The sequence below is a fragment of the Oncorhynchus keta genome, chromosome 1 (genome assembly GCF_023373465.1).
Source record: "Oncorhynchus keta strain PuntledgeMale-10-30-2019 chromosome 1, Oket_V2, whole genome shotgun sequence".
Lineage (NCBI taxonomy): Eukaryota > Metazoa > Chordata > Actinopteri > Salmoniformes > Salmonidae > Oncorhynchus > Oncorhynchus keta.
The window spans coordinates 66,055,278-66,071,785 of NC_068421.1; the positions used below are offsets into that span (position 1 = coordinate 66,055,278).

Genomic DNA, 16,508 nt, shown 5'->3' on the forward strand with positions numbered 1-16,508 from the left:
CACCCAGCATCTTCATAATCTAGGACATTGATAGCTAGGTGCCAGTGCATTGCCTCATTGCATACTGCAGGAAGAATGTTAGAAACCAATGAGGAGGCCTTGGACTAACTTGGTGATCTTGAATATCCTCAGCAGACGGAGAGCGCGCAGCACACTGATGCCGAAGGACATGTCAGGCCTGAAGAACCCCCACATCACCTCAAAGATACTGCCCACTATCACCTGTCAACAGAGCCATAAACAACATAGTCACCAGATGTACCAGCACACCAACAGCAGCCTTTAACATACAGTAAGTATACAGAGAGACAAAGAATGTCCGTTCACAGCTGAGTGCAGAGGTGACAGAAACAGAACAGGGACATTTACTGCACTTCATTAACTAAGTTACACCCATCAGTGTCACTTTCATTAAAAAGTCTTTACAGGTGCAATTTGTTGTTAACAAAAATTTTGTTAACAAAAATTAACAAAGCAGACACCCCACATCGGTTTTGGCAAAAATTCTGAGGGATGGGTCTGGAGAAATGTAGCCACTCATTCAAAGACAGAGCGACTGATGCAAGGACTGACCATCCAAGATGTCACAATTCTTGTTTTAAGCACATTTTGAGGAGTAAAACAGTTTATATATTCGGTTCTGATGGGGTACAACGGTTGAACTAAGCTCATGTTGCATTTATATTCTTCAAGAATCAATGAGTATATATAATGAATTCATAAGTCTTAAAATGGAAGCAACAACTGCGGATTGCCCCTTTAAGTCACTGTCCAATGTTTTAAGTTAAGCATTTCCTCTCACTCCCTCGTACTGGGGGAAATGTTATAATCTATAGTATGTCCCTGTCTTTCCATCTGGCATGGTGTCTCCATGTTGGTTAGAGATGAGGCAGAAAAATAAAGGGACTCACGCCGCAGTCGAAGCGGTTGAAGGCGGAGTGGAAGTAGAGTCTGGGACCCAGGCTGTACATCTTTAAACACATCTCAGTGAGAAACAGACCCAGGAAGAGAAACTCTGCATAGTCTGAAATGCAGACAACAACAGCAACAACAACACTCATAAACACAGCAGAAAACAATCATCTCAAAGATTAATGTCACTCGACTTGATTTATTTTGGATGGAGATGATGGTATGTACCTGTGTGTGTGTGTGTGTGTGTGTGTGTGTGTGTGTGTGTGTGTGTGTGTGTGTGTGTGTGTGTGTGTGTGTGTGTGTGTGTGTGTGTGTGTGTGTGTGTGTGTGTGTGTGTGTGTGTGTGTGTGTGTGTGTGTGACTTACAGAGGAACACAGACAGCCAGTGGGGCTGGTTGTGATGGACGATGGCCACACAGAGTGTGTTGAGGGCCACCAGGCCCAGTACGGTCCAGTAGAAGGTATGTGTCTTCACCATGCGGCGGATAGAGATACGCAGCAGACGCTCCTTCCGCTTGAAATAAGCCGTGGGTCCTCTCTTAGCACTCCTGATGCTGGCTCTGGTCATCGGGATGCCTGGAGGGGACAGCCCATTTAAGATCATTACTAAAATCCCCCTAGTAGTGCAATCACAAGACAGTATATTTTAGATCTCTCCTCTGTCAATTGTTTCACTTGCACAATAGATACAATTTCTCCAACAGGAAAACAAAGAGCCAAAGGCCTTCTCGTCCATTTAGCTTCGCCACTGACTGTAACATGTAATGATGGCTGGAACTGATGAGCTGCCATTTCCAGTCTTATTCCCAATACGACAATGACAATCTCCTCTGTAATTACAGAGTCTAATACGGAGGGGGTGCCTGTTGCCTGATGGCAGATCATTCAACCATTTGGGATGTTAGCTACAACATACAGCTTTTTTCAGTGGCTTCACACACACACTCACCCACAGAAGAGATGTCACCGTACTGCTCCTCCTCTGGGCCCCGATGGACGGCATCCACCCCTCTCCTCTTGATGGTGGTCCTCTTCAGCACTGCAGCCAAAGGTTTCACATTGTCACCCCGCAGAAAGCCCACACAAAACACAACGTGTCTGACACTCCAAACATGTCATGAGACACACAAGATCATGAGGGCATTACTAACAAGAAGAGAATGGTGAAAATAATAAATGCATTTACATGCCACTGTGTTTGGTGCTCTGGGTAGTGTGAAACAAGAGTACAAACATATGCATTTAGTAGACATGTGCAACAGATTACAGCAACATGGTGTTATTAAAATATGCATCTATTGTTATTAACTTCAACTAATCGTTGTTTTTGTTGGTTCTATTATCTGGGCTATAACCCACACTCACATTACGTTTGAGACAATATCATACCATAAGCATTCAAAAGAGCTGTATTGATGCACACATATAATTTTATATGTGCCTAATGCGGAAATAACCATGAATTATCAGGGTAAGTTGAACTCTTCCTCCAGCCAACCCTCGTACACCCCCACCACCTTTTGGTTAGAATCTCATTTATTTATTAATATTTACCTAGACTTTCTCCCTTTTAATAAGCCAGTGAACCAATAGTGTTTGCATGAGGCACACACTGGCTGACACCCAGACATTTAATTTGAGTTGCTATGGCAACACTGGCGCACTCTCTCAAAGCTATTACATCTTCTGAATTTGTTTCCACTGGAACAGCTGGAACTTTTTACGGCTACTTTTGGTTCGCTTGTGCCAAATTAAATGTTTGAAGTTCAGAATGGCTCGTGGTTTATTTGTAAGTGTGGTTTGTGGAACAATAGCTGGCTTTATTTAAATGTTCAAGTCAGACTGAGTTGTTGAAAAGGAACAAAAGGTGGCAAGTAAGTGTAGAATAGAAGTTGTTCCTCACCATGGTTACCGCCTGTATTCCATTCAGACAGCCTCTTGGGAGCTGTCAATCAACATTTAATAAAAACGATTTGTTTGTTTGTTTGTTGGGGGGGGGGGAATCATGCTTCACTTGATAGAGGCATAGCTTTGTGCATGGGCTTGTCTTGAAGGTTTAAAAGTCCATATTGATATTGAGGTAGCAGAGATGATTATTTTGGGGGTACAGCATGCATGGTCCTCAATAATCCTAACCAAAGTTGTTTTTGAAGTACACCACATCAGAAGCAACAACAATGGTATTTTGGGCATAGCTATTCTTGTGAAGATTTGCTTCTAAATATGTCTTTGGAATAGATATACAGTACCAGTCAAAAGTTTGGACACACCTACTCATTCAATGGTTTTTATTTATTTTTACTATTTCCTACATTGCAGAATAATAGTGAAGACGTCAAAACGATGAAATAACGCACATGGAATCATGCAGTAACCAAAAAAGTGTCAAACAAATCAAAAGATATTTTATATTTGAGATTCTTCAAAGTAGCTACCCTTTGTCTTGATGCAGCTTTGCATAGTTTTGATGTCTTCAATATTATTATACAATGTATTTATAATCTTCAAGAATTGTGCAAACTCTTGGCATTCTCTCAACTGGATTCACCTGGAATGCTTTTCCAACAGTCGTGAAGGAGTTCCCACATAAGCTGAGCACTTGTTGGTTGCTTTTCCTTCACTCTGCGGTCCAACTAATCCCAAACCATCTCAACTGAGTTGAGGTTGGGTGATTGTGGAGGCCAGGTCATCTGATGCAGCACTCCATCACTCTCCTTCTCGGTAAAATAGCCCTTACACAGCCTGAAGGTGTGTTAGGTCATTGTCCTGTTGAAAAACAAATGATTGTCCCACTAAGTGCAAACCAGATGGGATATCACTGAAGAATGCTGTGGTAGCCATGCTGGTTAAGTGTGCCTTGAATTATAGACAAATCACAGACAGTGTCACCAGCAAATCACCCCCACACCATCACACCTCCTCCTCCATGCTTCACGTTGGGAACCACACATGGGGAGATCATCCGTTCATCAACTCTGCGCTTCACAAAGAACCAAAAATCGCAAAATTTGACTCATCAGACTAAAGGACAGATTTCCATCGGTCTAATGTCCATTGCTCATGTTTCTTGGCCCAAGCAATTATCTTCCTCTTATCGGTTTCCTTTAGTAGTGGTTTCCTTGCAGCAATTTGACCATGAAGGCCTGATTCACGCAGTCTCCTCTGAACAGTTGATGTTGAGATGTGTCTGTTCCTTGAACTCTGTGAAGCATTTATTTGGGCTGCAATTTCTGAGGCTGGTAACTCTAATGAACGTTTCCTCTGCAGCAGATGTAACTCTGGGTCTTCCTTTCCTGTGGCGGTCCTCATGAGAGCCAGTTTCATCATAGCACTTGATGGTTTTTGTGACTGCACTTGAAGAAACTTTAAAAATTCTTTACATTTTCCAGATTGACTGACCTTCATGTCTTAAAGTAATGATGGACTGTTGTTTCTCTTTGCTTATTTAAGCTGTTCTTACCATAATATGGACTTGGTCTTTTACCAAATAGGGCTATCTTCTGTATACCACCCCTACCTTGTCACAACACAACTGATTGGCTCAAACGCATTAAGAAGGAAATAAATTCCACAGATAAACTTTTAAGAAGGCACACCTGTTAATTGAAATGCATTCCAGGTGACTATCTCATGAAGCTGGTTGAGAGAATTGCACTAATGGAACCAGCAAGGCAAATGGTGGCTACCAATACTTTTTTGGTTACTACATGATTCCATATGTGTTATTTAATAGTTTTGATGTCTTCACTATTATTCTACAATGTAGAAAATAGTAAAAATAATGAGTTGAATGAGTTGGTTAGTCCAAACTTTTGACTGGTACTGTATATCGTGAGTACACACAAGCCCAGATATATTACAAAAACAGGATAGCACACACGTTTAAGAGTATTGCGAGACAAAACTGCTCAAAGTAGTTACACTGTCATGAGAAAGTGTTAGTAAATGACTTTCAGAGTCAACCAAACAGATTGTACTGTAAGTTCCAACACTCAATGAGACATAATGTATACATATCAGGCCTCAGGAGAGACTGAAAGTAACAGTGAGAATCAAAACACCTACTTTTCCTCGCTAGCACTTACCTAAGTAAAACAATGTGTGGTTATCCACAGTGGGGCAAAAAAGTATTTAGTCAGCCACCAATTGTGCAAGTTTTCCCACTTAAAAAGATGAGAGAGGCATGTAATTTTCATCATAGGTACACTTCAACTATGACAGACAAAATGAGGAAAAACAATCCAGAAAATCATATCTACAAACAAGTAAGATTTCTGGCTCTCACAGACCTGTAACTTCTTCTTTAAGAGGCTCCTCTGTCCACCACTCGTTACCTGTATTAATGGCACCTGTTTGAACGTGTTATCAGTATAAAAGACACATGTCCACAACCTCAAACAGTCACACTCCAAACTCCACTATGGCCAAGACCAAAGAGCTGTCAAAGGACACCAGAAACAAAATTGTAGACCTGCACCAGGCTGGGAAGACTGAATCTGCAATAGGTAAGCAGCTTGGTTTGAAGAAATCAACTGTGGGAGCAATTATTAGGAAATGGAAGACATACAAGACCACTGATAATTTCCCTCGATCTGGGGCTCCATGCAAGATCTCACCCCGTGGGGTCAAAATCATCACAAGAACGGTGAGCAAAAATCCCAGAACAAAGCCTACCATAAGTAACACACTACGCCGCCAGTGACTCAAATCCTGCAGTGCCAGACGTGTCCCCCTGCTAAAGCCAGTACATGTCCAGGCCCGTCTGAAGTTTGCTAGAGAGCATTTGGATGATCCAGAAGAAGATTGGGAGAATGCCATATTGTCAGACAGATGAAACCAAAATATAACTTTTTGGTAAAAACCCAATTTGTCGTGTTTGGAGGACAAAGAATGCTGAGTTGCATCCAAAGAACACCATACCTACTGTGAAGCATGGGGGTGGAAACATCATGCTTTGGGGCTGTTTTTCTGCAAAGGGACCAGGACGACTGATCCGTGTAAAATAAAAAATGAATGGGGCCATGTATCGTGAGATTTTGAGTGAAAACCTCCTTCCATCAGCAAGGGCATTGAAGATGAAACGTGGCTGGGTCTTTCAGCATGACAATGATCCCAAACACACCGCCTGGGCAACGAAGGAGTGGCTTTGTAAGAAGCATTTCAAGGTCCTGGAGTGGCCTAACCAGTCTCCAGATCTCAACCCCATAGAAAATCTTTGGAGGGAGTTGAAAGTCCGTGTTGCCCAGCAACAGCCCCAAAACATCACTGCTCTAGAGGAGATCTGCATGGAGGAATAGCCCAAAATACCAGCAACAGTGTGTGAAAACCTTGTGAAGACTTACAGAAAACGTGTGACCTCTGTCATTGCCAACAAAGGGTATATAACAAAGTATTGAGATACATTTTATTTATTGACCAAATACTTATTTTCCAACATAATTTGCAAATACATTCATAAAAAATCCTACAATGTGATTTTCTGGATTTTTTTTCTCGTTTTGTCTGTCATTGAAAATTACAGGCCTCTCTCATCTTTTTAAGTGGGAGAACATGCACAATTGGTGGCTGGCTAAATACTTTTTTGCCCCACTGTATGTATCATGCACAGCGCATAGGGTAATATGATATTATTAAATTACAAATAACAATTACAATTTTCTACAAATTATATGTTTCAGTCTCAGCCAATGTTTTAGTTATGTGTGGTTATGTGTGGTTGTCTTAGAGGACAGGCAGATGAGAAATATTCTCATGGTAGACAGTCATGTGTACAAAACAGAATGCCAATAATCCAGTACAGACAGATAAACTGTAAACTAATGCAGGGGTCTAAAGACAATATAACCAATGGGGCCATCTTTCCATTCTTACCATCAAGAGCGGAAGGTCCTAAATTCTTATTCTCCTCCGCAAGCATCACCTCTTCTGCAAAGCAGACCCAACAATGAAGTCTGATTCATACAGTATGAAAGTAAATATTAAGGACATTTCTGAGGTAACCTTTTAAAAGCATAACATGTATTGGGTCTATAGTGTAATACAGACAGTGGTTTTAGTACCTGCTCTGTCGATCCAGGCTCGGTAGCCATTGAGTTCCCGCTCAATTTGCTGTTGCCTCCGGAGCTTCATGAATGCCCTGCGGTTTTCCACCCGCTCCCTCTCCTTGGCAAACTCCCTGCAAGCCAAACACAACAGCAGATAATGACTGTTCTGGGACCTGCTGTTCAGCGCTTATTCTTCTCTGCATCATTCAGACACCATGGGAGAGAAGTAGTGTGGAGGAGAGAGACTCTAACCTTGTCTCCTTCCCATGCAGTTAATTAGAGCATATTGTGCATTCACCTTTTGAAAACATACATGTCAGCCACCCCGGCTGTAATGTTAAGTTGGACTCACCCTGAGAGAACTCCCAAAACCAGGTTCAGCACGAAGAAGGAGCCGATGATTATCAGAGGGATGAAGTACATGCAGTTCCACGTGGGGCCTAAGGCATCGTTGGTCTGTAGAGATAAAAAACAAACAGCAGACAATAACCAGGAGCTATTGAATCCAGGAGAAAGCACTGTGTTGTTATACTACATACCAACACAAAAAATGGAGCCCCACATTGTTGTTCTGCACCTGAGACCCATGATTATAAATCATGTTTTGACATCATCATCAATGCATGATTTGTGCAAAGTGCAAGTTACAGTCCTGTCTCAAGACAGGATTGAGCCCAATATGGACATGCATGTCTCTGGCTCTGTTCCATCCTACAGTCAGAGTTTATTCATCCATTAGTGAGAGTGGGACGCCATGAGAGAGGAACCAGAGGGAATGCTCCTGAAGCGTTGAGGCAGTGCAGAGCTGCAGACGGAGCCGTAAACAGTCTGGGCTCCAGATACCGTCCACACACACAAAAATGTATAATATCGGCACAAATACCACAAAGTCATGGTACCAATATTATATTTTTGTGTGAACCATGTTCAAATCATCTATGACTTTGTTGATCTTCACAATCAAGTTTAGATATTTTTGGATGATTTGGACATGATGTGTGAAAAATGCTAACATTGGTGCTAGGACCTGGTTGGGATTGGTGCCACAAATGCTTAAACAGCATTTGGAAACAGTCCCAGGGAAATAAGACCAAAGCATGGCATGGATTAGCTTGTCCATAGACTGCTTACAGGTTAAGGAAACCAATGTGTCATTTGGTAATTTGGGTGAGCTATCCCTTAATTATCTAAAAGGTGGTGTTACCACGATCCCAAGCAATTGTTAACAAGTAAACATGGCTATGACGAGCTCCTGACTAAAGCCAGTGTAAAGCGTACTGGCTTGAGTTCCATTGACCTGCTGTGCACTGTCTGCATGCTGTTGCACCTTGGGTATCTGTGCTTTATCAGACAGCAGCATTCAGAGTCAGAGAGTGGTAGTCTTTAACAAGCTATTAGGCTGTACCCCAAATTCTCAGTTTCACAGTTATACAGAGCTCTCAATAACTTTATGAGGGGGCCTTTTCTGTTCTCTACCTCCATGTGACAATTCCCTTTGTCCACGATTCACAAACGGTTTTCACTGTATAAACGGTTTTCACTGAATGTGGACTTTGGGGAACATAATGGATATATATGAAACTGAAAAGCAATTTGATCTGCGTTAAATAAAACAGAAGGATATAGTGTGCAGCAGGGAGGATGAGGCAACAACTGCCTGCTGGTGTCTCAATCCTAGAGAGAACAGAAGTATTGATTAGCTCTGGGCCAACATGAGAGGGGAGGTTGGATCCTGTATGGCAGTAAGTGGATTCTGTATCAGAGAATGCAATGAAAACAATAAAGAGCAGCATCTGTACTCAACCTTGTTTTAGCAGACTGCAATGAAGTGGATGGATCGGTTTGTTTGTGAGTGACTTACTGACTGACTAAGAGTCTGTGTAAGTGTACATATGAAGAGTTTCACTCCAAAACACTATATACTGTTTCCACTTTCAGAAATGTTGGTAAATTAGTTTTTATTGTTTAAAGAAATTATGAAAGAGATTGGTGTGTTTTTTCACTATCTTATCAAGGCATGGGGTTGTTCAATGACAGACACACATTTGTTTAATTTAAAATCTATCACATGATGGTTTCATTTCGGAGAGGCAAATAATCACGTTTTTTTGCACTTCACTCTTATAAATAAGTAGTACTGCTAGCTTTTACACAGTAGGTTTTACACAGTCAAATGTAACAAATAGCTAAACATTTTATAAAGAAATGTACAATATTATTATTATTATTATTTAAAATAATTCAATACAGTAATATGAGCTCTGTACCGTATGTAAAAAAAAGAAAGAAAAATTTGGCATGGGCCCTCAAATCCTAAAAAGGTTCTACAGCTGTACCACTGAGAGCATATTGACTGGCTGCATCACTGCTTGATATGACAATAGCACCGCCCTCGATTGCATGGCGCTGCAGAGGGTTGTGCGGACAGCCCAGTACATCACTGGAGCCGAGCTCCCTGCCATCCAGGACCTCTATATCAGGCACTATGAAAAGAAGGCCCAGGAAAATTGTCAAAGACCCCAACCACCCAAGCCATAGACTATTTTCTCTGCTGCCGCACAGCAAGAGGTACTGGTGCATCAAGTCCAACACCAACAGGCTCTTGAACAGCTTTCATCCCGAGAAATACGACTGATAAATAGCTAACACTATAGCTACATGGACTATCTGAGTGTACCTAGTATATTTATTGACCTTTTATTTCAATATTTGCACTGTCTCTTTGCACACTAACATGACCCTACACACACACACACACACACACACACACACACACACACACACACACACACACACACACACACACACACACACACACACACACCATCATCATTTGCTCACTCACACATATTATGCAGATACATTTATATTGACTCCCGCACACCCACTCACATACAACCTGCTGCTACTCTGTTAATCTTATATCCTGTTGCCTAGTCCTCTTACCCCTATACTGTACATATCATATCCACCTCCATCACTCCAGTATTCCTGCACATGTAAATATGTTATTGGAACTGACTTTGTAAATATTTTATGTACTGTATGTATGCTTACTTACGTAATTACTTTATTGTGTATTTCTAATTTCCTATTCTTACTTTGCATGTGTTTTTTCTAGTAATACATTGTTATTGATTGTTATTGATTATTGCATTGTTGGGTACTTGAAAACATTTACATTTGACATTTTTGTCATTCAGCAGATGCTCATCCAGGGCGACTTAATGTAAGTACATTCATCTTAAGATAGCTAGGTGAGACAACCACATATCAGAGTCAAATATTTTGGATTAGAACATTTCATTCCAGTTAAACAATGGATATATAGCGTTTTGCAGAAAACCACATTTTCATACATAAATCTCCAATTACAAATTGAAGAAAGCAGTAATATTTTACACACACATGAAGGAACCCATAAGCAATCATTACTGATGAAAAAAACAAAATCTGAAAAATTGGTGGATGTAGCGTTTTGGAAATACACTCTTCATGTGCACGTGTGTTTGTCTGAGTGTGTGTGTACGTGCATGCAGTGTTTGTCTGAGTGTGTGTGTGTGTACGTGCATGCAGTGTTTGACTGAGTGTGCGTGTGTACGTGCATGCAGTGTTTGACTGAGTGTGTGTGTGTACGTGCATGCAGTGTTTGACTGAGTGTGTGTGTGTACGTGCATGCAGTGTTTGACTGAGTGTGTGTGTGTACGTGCATGCAGTGTTTGACTGAGTGTGTGTGTGTACGTGCATGCAGTGTTTGACTGAGTGTGTGTGTGTACGTGCATGCAGTGTTTGACTGAGTGTGTGTGTGTACGTGCATGCAGTGTTTGACTGAGTGTGTGTGTGTACGTGCATGCAGTGTTTGACTGAGTGTGTGTGTGTACGTGCATGCAGTGTTTGACTGAGTGTGTGTGTGTACGTGCATGCAGTGTTTGCATTCCTGTAGAAAGGAATATAAAACAGCAAACTGTATTAGAGATTATCTTGTCTGCTAGCCCTTTTAACCACCAGAGCAGCCTCTCATTCTCTACCCTCCACTGTCTCTCTTCATTCCTTAATAAATTACATTCACCATAATGTCAGTCAACATAATATAATCACAGCAGAAAATCATCTGCTTCCATCAATTTAAATAAGGAGCCGTGAAAGCAGTGAGCAGAAAGTATGGCCTGGCATCTATGCTCTGTGGGTAGGCCTATTATACACTGTGCTACACTGGTAGTCAAGCAGTGGAAATGACATCTTTAATCAAAATCAATTCAATGTATTTTCCACTACCTTACGGAAGATGTGTTAGGATAATCTTTCCGTGAATCTCAATCCCAGGGTATCTTTGATCTAAACTGTATGATTACCCTGGTGAGGACAGTGGTTTTCAGAGGTTGTGGAGCATATGGCAAGCATGTTATCCAGAGTAAAGCCACAGGCATTTTCATTTTCAAATTAGCATTTGATAAATTGCTGAAATGAGATAAAATATTATGTTCTTGTGTCCAGGCCCTTTTCACTATATTGACTCATTTTGTCAACACAAAAAGGCAAGAGGGCTTCAACCGTCTTCAATTGGCAACTCATTGATTCTTGCTCTGAAACCAGTGCCATCACCATGTCTAGAAAAAAAAAATAGATACAAGCTGACAAAATGCTATTGCTATCACGTTCAAAAAGTTACACTTGTGGTAGATGCTATCCAACACAGTAGAAGTTTGTCATTTCTAAATCATCACTGACGTCATCATGATTCGACCTTGTTTTTTTCAGAGTTTATAGAGAATGGCAGACTTTGATGACAAAATTAGCCTACGAAGGACTGCAGCACCACCTTCCAGTTCAGGTGAGCATAGCACAAGGCAAAGGGGAAAACCTAGTCAGTGGTCCAACTGAATGTATTCAACTGAAATTGGTCCTCTGAATCAGAGAGGTGCGGGGGGCTACCTTAATCGACATCCACATCTTTGGCACCCAGAAAACAGGGGGTTCTTCGGCGCACCCTGCCTTGCTCAGTGGCAGGACAACAGATTTTTACCTTGTCAGCTCGGGGATTCAATCCAGCAACCTTTTGGTTACTGGCCCGACGCTTCAACCACTAGGCTACCTGCCGCCTTGAATCCAAAAATGTATTGTATGCTGCTGAACAAATTATGTAATATGCCAGGGAGATATGTTCAGTGCCATCGGAAATATCCAGACCCCTTGACTTTTTCCACATTTTGTTACGTTACGGCCTTATTCTAAAATGTATTTACTTGTTTTTCCCTCTTCAATCTACACACAATACCCCATAATGAGAAAGCAAAAACAGGTTTTTAGACATTTTTGCAAATTAACCCCCCCCGGAAATATCACATTACATAAGTATTCAGACCCTTTACTCAGTACTTTGTTGAAGCTCCTTTGGCAGCGATTACAGCACCAAGTCTTCTTGGGTATGACGTTACAAGCTTGGCACACCTACTGTATATTTGGGGAGTTTCTCCCATTCTTTTCTGCAGATCCTCTCAAGCTCTGTCAGGTGTGTGCTGATCCATATCGACGTGTGTGCCGTTCCAAATCATGTCCAATCAATTGAATTTCCCACATGTGGACTCCAATCAAGTTGTAGAAACATCTCAAGGATGATCAATGGAAACAGAATGCACCTGAGCTCAATTTTGAGTCTCATAGCAAATGCTTAAGTAAATAAGGGTTTTGATTTGATAGCTGTTTTTTTTTATTTGTAATACATTTGAAAGAAATTCTGAAAACCTGTTTTTACTTTGTCATTATGGGTTATTGTGTGTCGATTGCTAAAATATTTTTTCCATCCATTTTAGAATAAGGCTGCAATGTAACAAAATGTGAAAAGAGTCAAGGGGTCTGAATACTTTTTGAAGGCACTGTATACTGTAAGAAAGTAATACTAAGTGTATGTTGTGTGGTAAGCTGTTAGGAGCCAATGTGCCTCACCCTAATAATTTGTTCCCTGGTGCACATGTAGCCTACAGCCTGTTTTAGAGAAATGTAATTATAAATATTGTAATGGCTTTCGTTGTCTGCCTATATGCACCCTTTATTTATCCTACGGTTCTGACTTGGTGTACATGGAGAATACTTTAAGGATGTCCCATGTTCTGAATTATGTTGCTCTGCTGAACAAATAGTTATATTGACAACTGTATGTCCATCCTAGTTAGCTCATTAATGTCATTATCGAAATTACGGATTGCCTCTTATCTACTCGTCGTCCCCTTATGTCATAGTTTGTCCATCTCAGTTGACAGTAGAAACCACATTTGTTAAAGCAGGTCAGCCATATCAACTATATTTTTTAAAAGGCAATAAATGAACTTTTTCGCTGCCAGACAAGGCTCTGCTGATAGCCAGGGGTAGCAATAGGAAGGTGTTGGGACTGCTGTTGGGACAGCTTTATGTAGGTCCTAACAGTTTGTGGGCACCGTTCGTCACCATTATAGTGTAATTCATGTACTGTTTATTGTTGTGTTGTGTAGTGTAGTGGCTTTGCTGGCATGCATCAAACATTCTGGGTGGGAGTTTGCCCCACCAAGATTTACAGGCAAAATCACCACTCCACACAACGCTCCTCAGCTCGGCAACAAAGACAATAACAACGCTTGTGAGGCTGACAACGGTGCTGTTTCCCCCTACTGCGGATCCCATCTTTAATGATGAGAACTGATTCAGCTTGCCGAGGGAGAAGAGCGAACATGATTGAGTTTGCTTGAACTGGGCAGGCAGATGATCAGATTAGGGAATTCCTACACTGTCTTTCTGCACCCCTCCATAAATAGACGTTGCCTGCCGCAACATAACACCAGCCAGCCAGTCAGGCACTGGTGGTTTGGACATGGGGGACGTTCTAAGAAAACGCTCAGTGACATGATCTTCGTCAGACAGAATGTTATTATTATTATTATTATGTAACCCTTATTTTACCTGGTAAGATTGTCTGTGAACACATTCTTACTTACAGCAACGACCTGTGGATTCGTTACAGGGAAGAAGAGTGGGGGATGAATGAGCTAATTGGATGCTGGGGATGATTAGGTGGCCATGATGATTAGGTGGCCATCATGGTATGAGGGCCAAGACATCAGGGTTAACACCCCTACTCTTACGATTAGTGTCAATGGATCTTTAGTGACCACAGAGAGTCAGGGCACTCGTTTAACGTCGCATCCGAAAGATGGCCCCCTACACTGGGAAATGTCCACAATCCTTGCCCTGGGGTATTGGGATATACAAAAAATACACCAGAGGAAAGAGTGCCTCCTATTGGCCCTCCGACAACACTTTCCGCAGCATCTGGTGTGCCATCCAGGGACCAACCAGGACCAACCCTGCTTAGTTTCAGAAGCAAGCCAACAGTGGGATGCAGGGTGGTATGCTGCTGACGAATCTATGGATGGAGGACAGGGGGAGTTAACCATTAAACTAAACACACTAATACAACTGCTCCTCCTAGTCCAGCGGCTGTACCCTTTTCATATTGAATCCATGTATAGTATAATATTGAGGAAGTGTTATGTTACGTATACTGTAATATGGATAACTGTTGGCTGTCATTTGGCAGCAACAGAAGGGGAGAGTAACAGTGTGCTATATATAGGAGAGTATTCTCATCCCTCAGAGTCCCAAGATAATCAGTAATGAAATGGAAATCAAAAGCTGTGAAGCAGCAGTCAGACATGTAAGAATCATCACAACTCTCTGCAGTGTCAACAACATCATCTCAGTCATTTCATATTGCTCGTTGAATCTGAAGGAGAAAAATCATGTAATCAGAATTTCATATTAGCTTCCAGGACTCTAATCAGAAATCAATCAGCTGCACTGAACAGAAAGCCCAGATCATTGAGTATGTCACGACTTCTGCTGAAGTCAGCCCCTCTCCTTGTTCGGGCGACGTTCGGCGATCGACATCACTGGCTATCTAGCCAACGCTGCTCCATTTTTCGTATATCCATTTGTCTTGTCTTGTTTCCATACACACCTGGTTTACATTTCCACAATCAATCTACTTGTATTTAACCCTCCGTTTCCCATAATGTTTTGTGTGTAATTGTTTTCATGTTAGGTGGTGTTAGTTTACGCGCTCTACTTTTATGTTCTTTTTGTTTCATGTGGTGCTCTCATTTTTGGAACTATAATAAAAGTTCCCCTGTTCATTGTATCTGCTCTCCTACACTTGACCTCTGTCTCCAATACACCATCCTGACAGAGTAAAACTCAAGGTTACTTTCGTTACCCCGGTTCTCTAATATTATGAAGTGAAGGGCGGTGGGTGGAAAGTCACAAGCTCAATTGTAATAGTCGCTGACCATAGGCATAAAAGCAGGGTTGAGCAACAAGGAAACCTTGGAAAAACCTGGGGCAAACCTTAGGCACGAATGGTGAACTGACAGTTCATGCAGCTCACTCACTCACTTTGCGGTCCTACAAAAAGCATAAAACCTCAGATACAGAGCATTGGTAATGAATTATCTGTTTTTGGGCATGCAGTAGCCCCGAGACAAGCCCTGTGTATTTTTTTTTCAAAAGTCTCATGGAATGTAGGCCTATTTTGAACACCACACATTGGCTGCTACTGTAGGCTAAATGAACATCTATTTCCAAATTAACATTTAATTTTCTCCATTGTTTTTGATGATAGGCCACAATGTTAAGCCTACACGACGATCAAATAGCCACAGTAGCGTACTTGGCCACTGTTAAAACTGTAACTTAAAGTGGGTACAGCCTCAGTGCTCACAGTAAACGCACCCAGGAAGTTGCATAGAATTTTCACAACGTTCAAGTTTGCGCTCAGCAAACCTGAAATTTGCTCAGTGCCCCATTTTTTTGAGGTAACATTGGCTGGCACTCTGGATAGTCTCAATGACTCCAAGAGGCAACCCTGTCATATCCAGATTTAACCTGTCACGGACCAGGCCCAGAGGGTTATGGTGTCCAGGTGAGAGTGGAAAATATCAGTTTGCTTGGGTCAAAAGATCCCTGCGTAACTGGAGTTGCCAGGGCTTGTCGTACAGCAAGAGAACGATCTGCCTGGCAATCGAGGCATTTTCTCACTTTGAATAGATTGGGGTGTATGAGGGTTAGAGGAGGAAAAGAGTAAAGCAGCACCCTCGGCCAAGAGTGTGCCAGCGAACAGCGTGTGCCAGCGAAAACGTTTTCATACAATGCAAAGAGAAATTTATCCGGTAGCATCAAAACAGATTGGTAGGCTAGCAGGGTTGAGTTGGTTGGCTACTCTACCACTGGTGTCCCAGCTCTTCCATGTATTTGACATTCATGTTGGCAAAAAGTCTGTCCCAGTTACGTTTGGCTTCTGCCACGCAAGCTGGGATGGCTGGGAGGAGTTGCTTGCCTGGGACGGTGTGAGGGGAGTTTCCTCCTGTCCTACTAGTCAGTGTAACGAACAAAAGCGTGTCTCTCGACTGATAAGCAGTGAGGCTAGGACGGTCAGTCTAGTATTGGGGAGAAATTTGTGCTTTTGTGGTCAGTTTGGTTTCAGTTCAATTATTTAAAAAATGACGATTTCGGTTTTGATCCATT

General features: G+C 41.8%; 1 protein-coding gene across 4 annotated transcripts in view; it reads right to left on the reverse strand.

The window, feature by feature from the left end:
• LOC118391197 (voltage-dependent R-type calcium channel subunit alpha-1E) overlaps positions 1 to 16,508 on the reverse strand; it is a 121,263-nt gene that overhangs the window by 38,019 nt on the left and 66,736 nt on the right. For all 4 annotated transcript variants that reach the window (XM_052458081.1, XM_052458080.1, XM_035782361.2 and 1 more), the window contains exons 7-13: positions 7,312 to 7,415; positions 6,975 to 7,090; positions 6,787 to 6,840; positions 1,865 to 1,954; positions 1,282 to 1,491; positions 912 to 1,024; positions 110 to 222 (exon numbers count right to left, since the gene is read on the reverse strand). In XM_052458081.1, the coding sequence (XP_052314041.1) occupies positions 110 to 222; positions 912 to 1,024; positions 1,282 to 1,491; positions 1,865 to 1,954; positions 6,787 to 6,840; positions 6,975 to 7,090; positions 7,312 to 7,415 (800 nt within the window). The remainder of the gene's footprint in view (positions 1 to 109; positions 223 to 911; positions 1,025 to 1,281; positions 1,492 to 1,864; positions 1,955 to 6,786; positions 6,841 to 6,974; positions 7,091 to 7,311; positions 7,416 to 16,508) is intronic.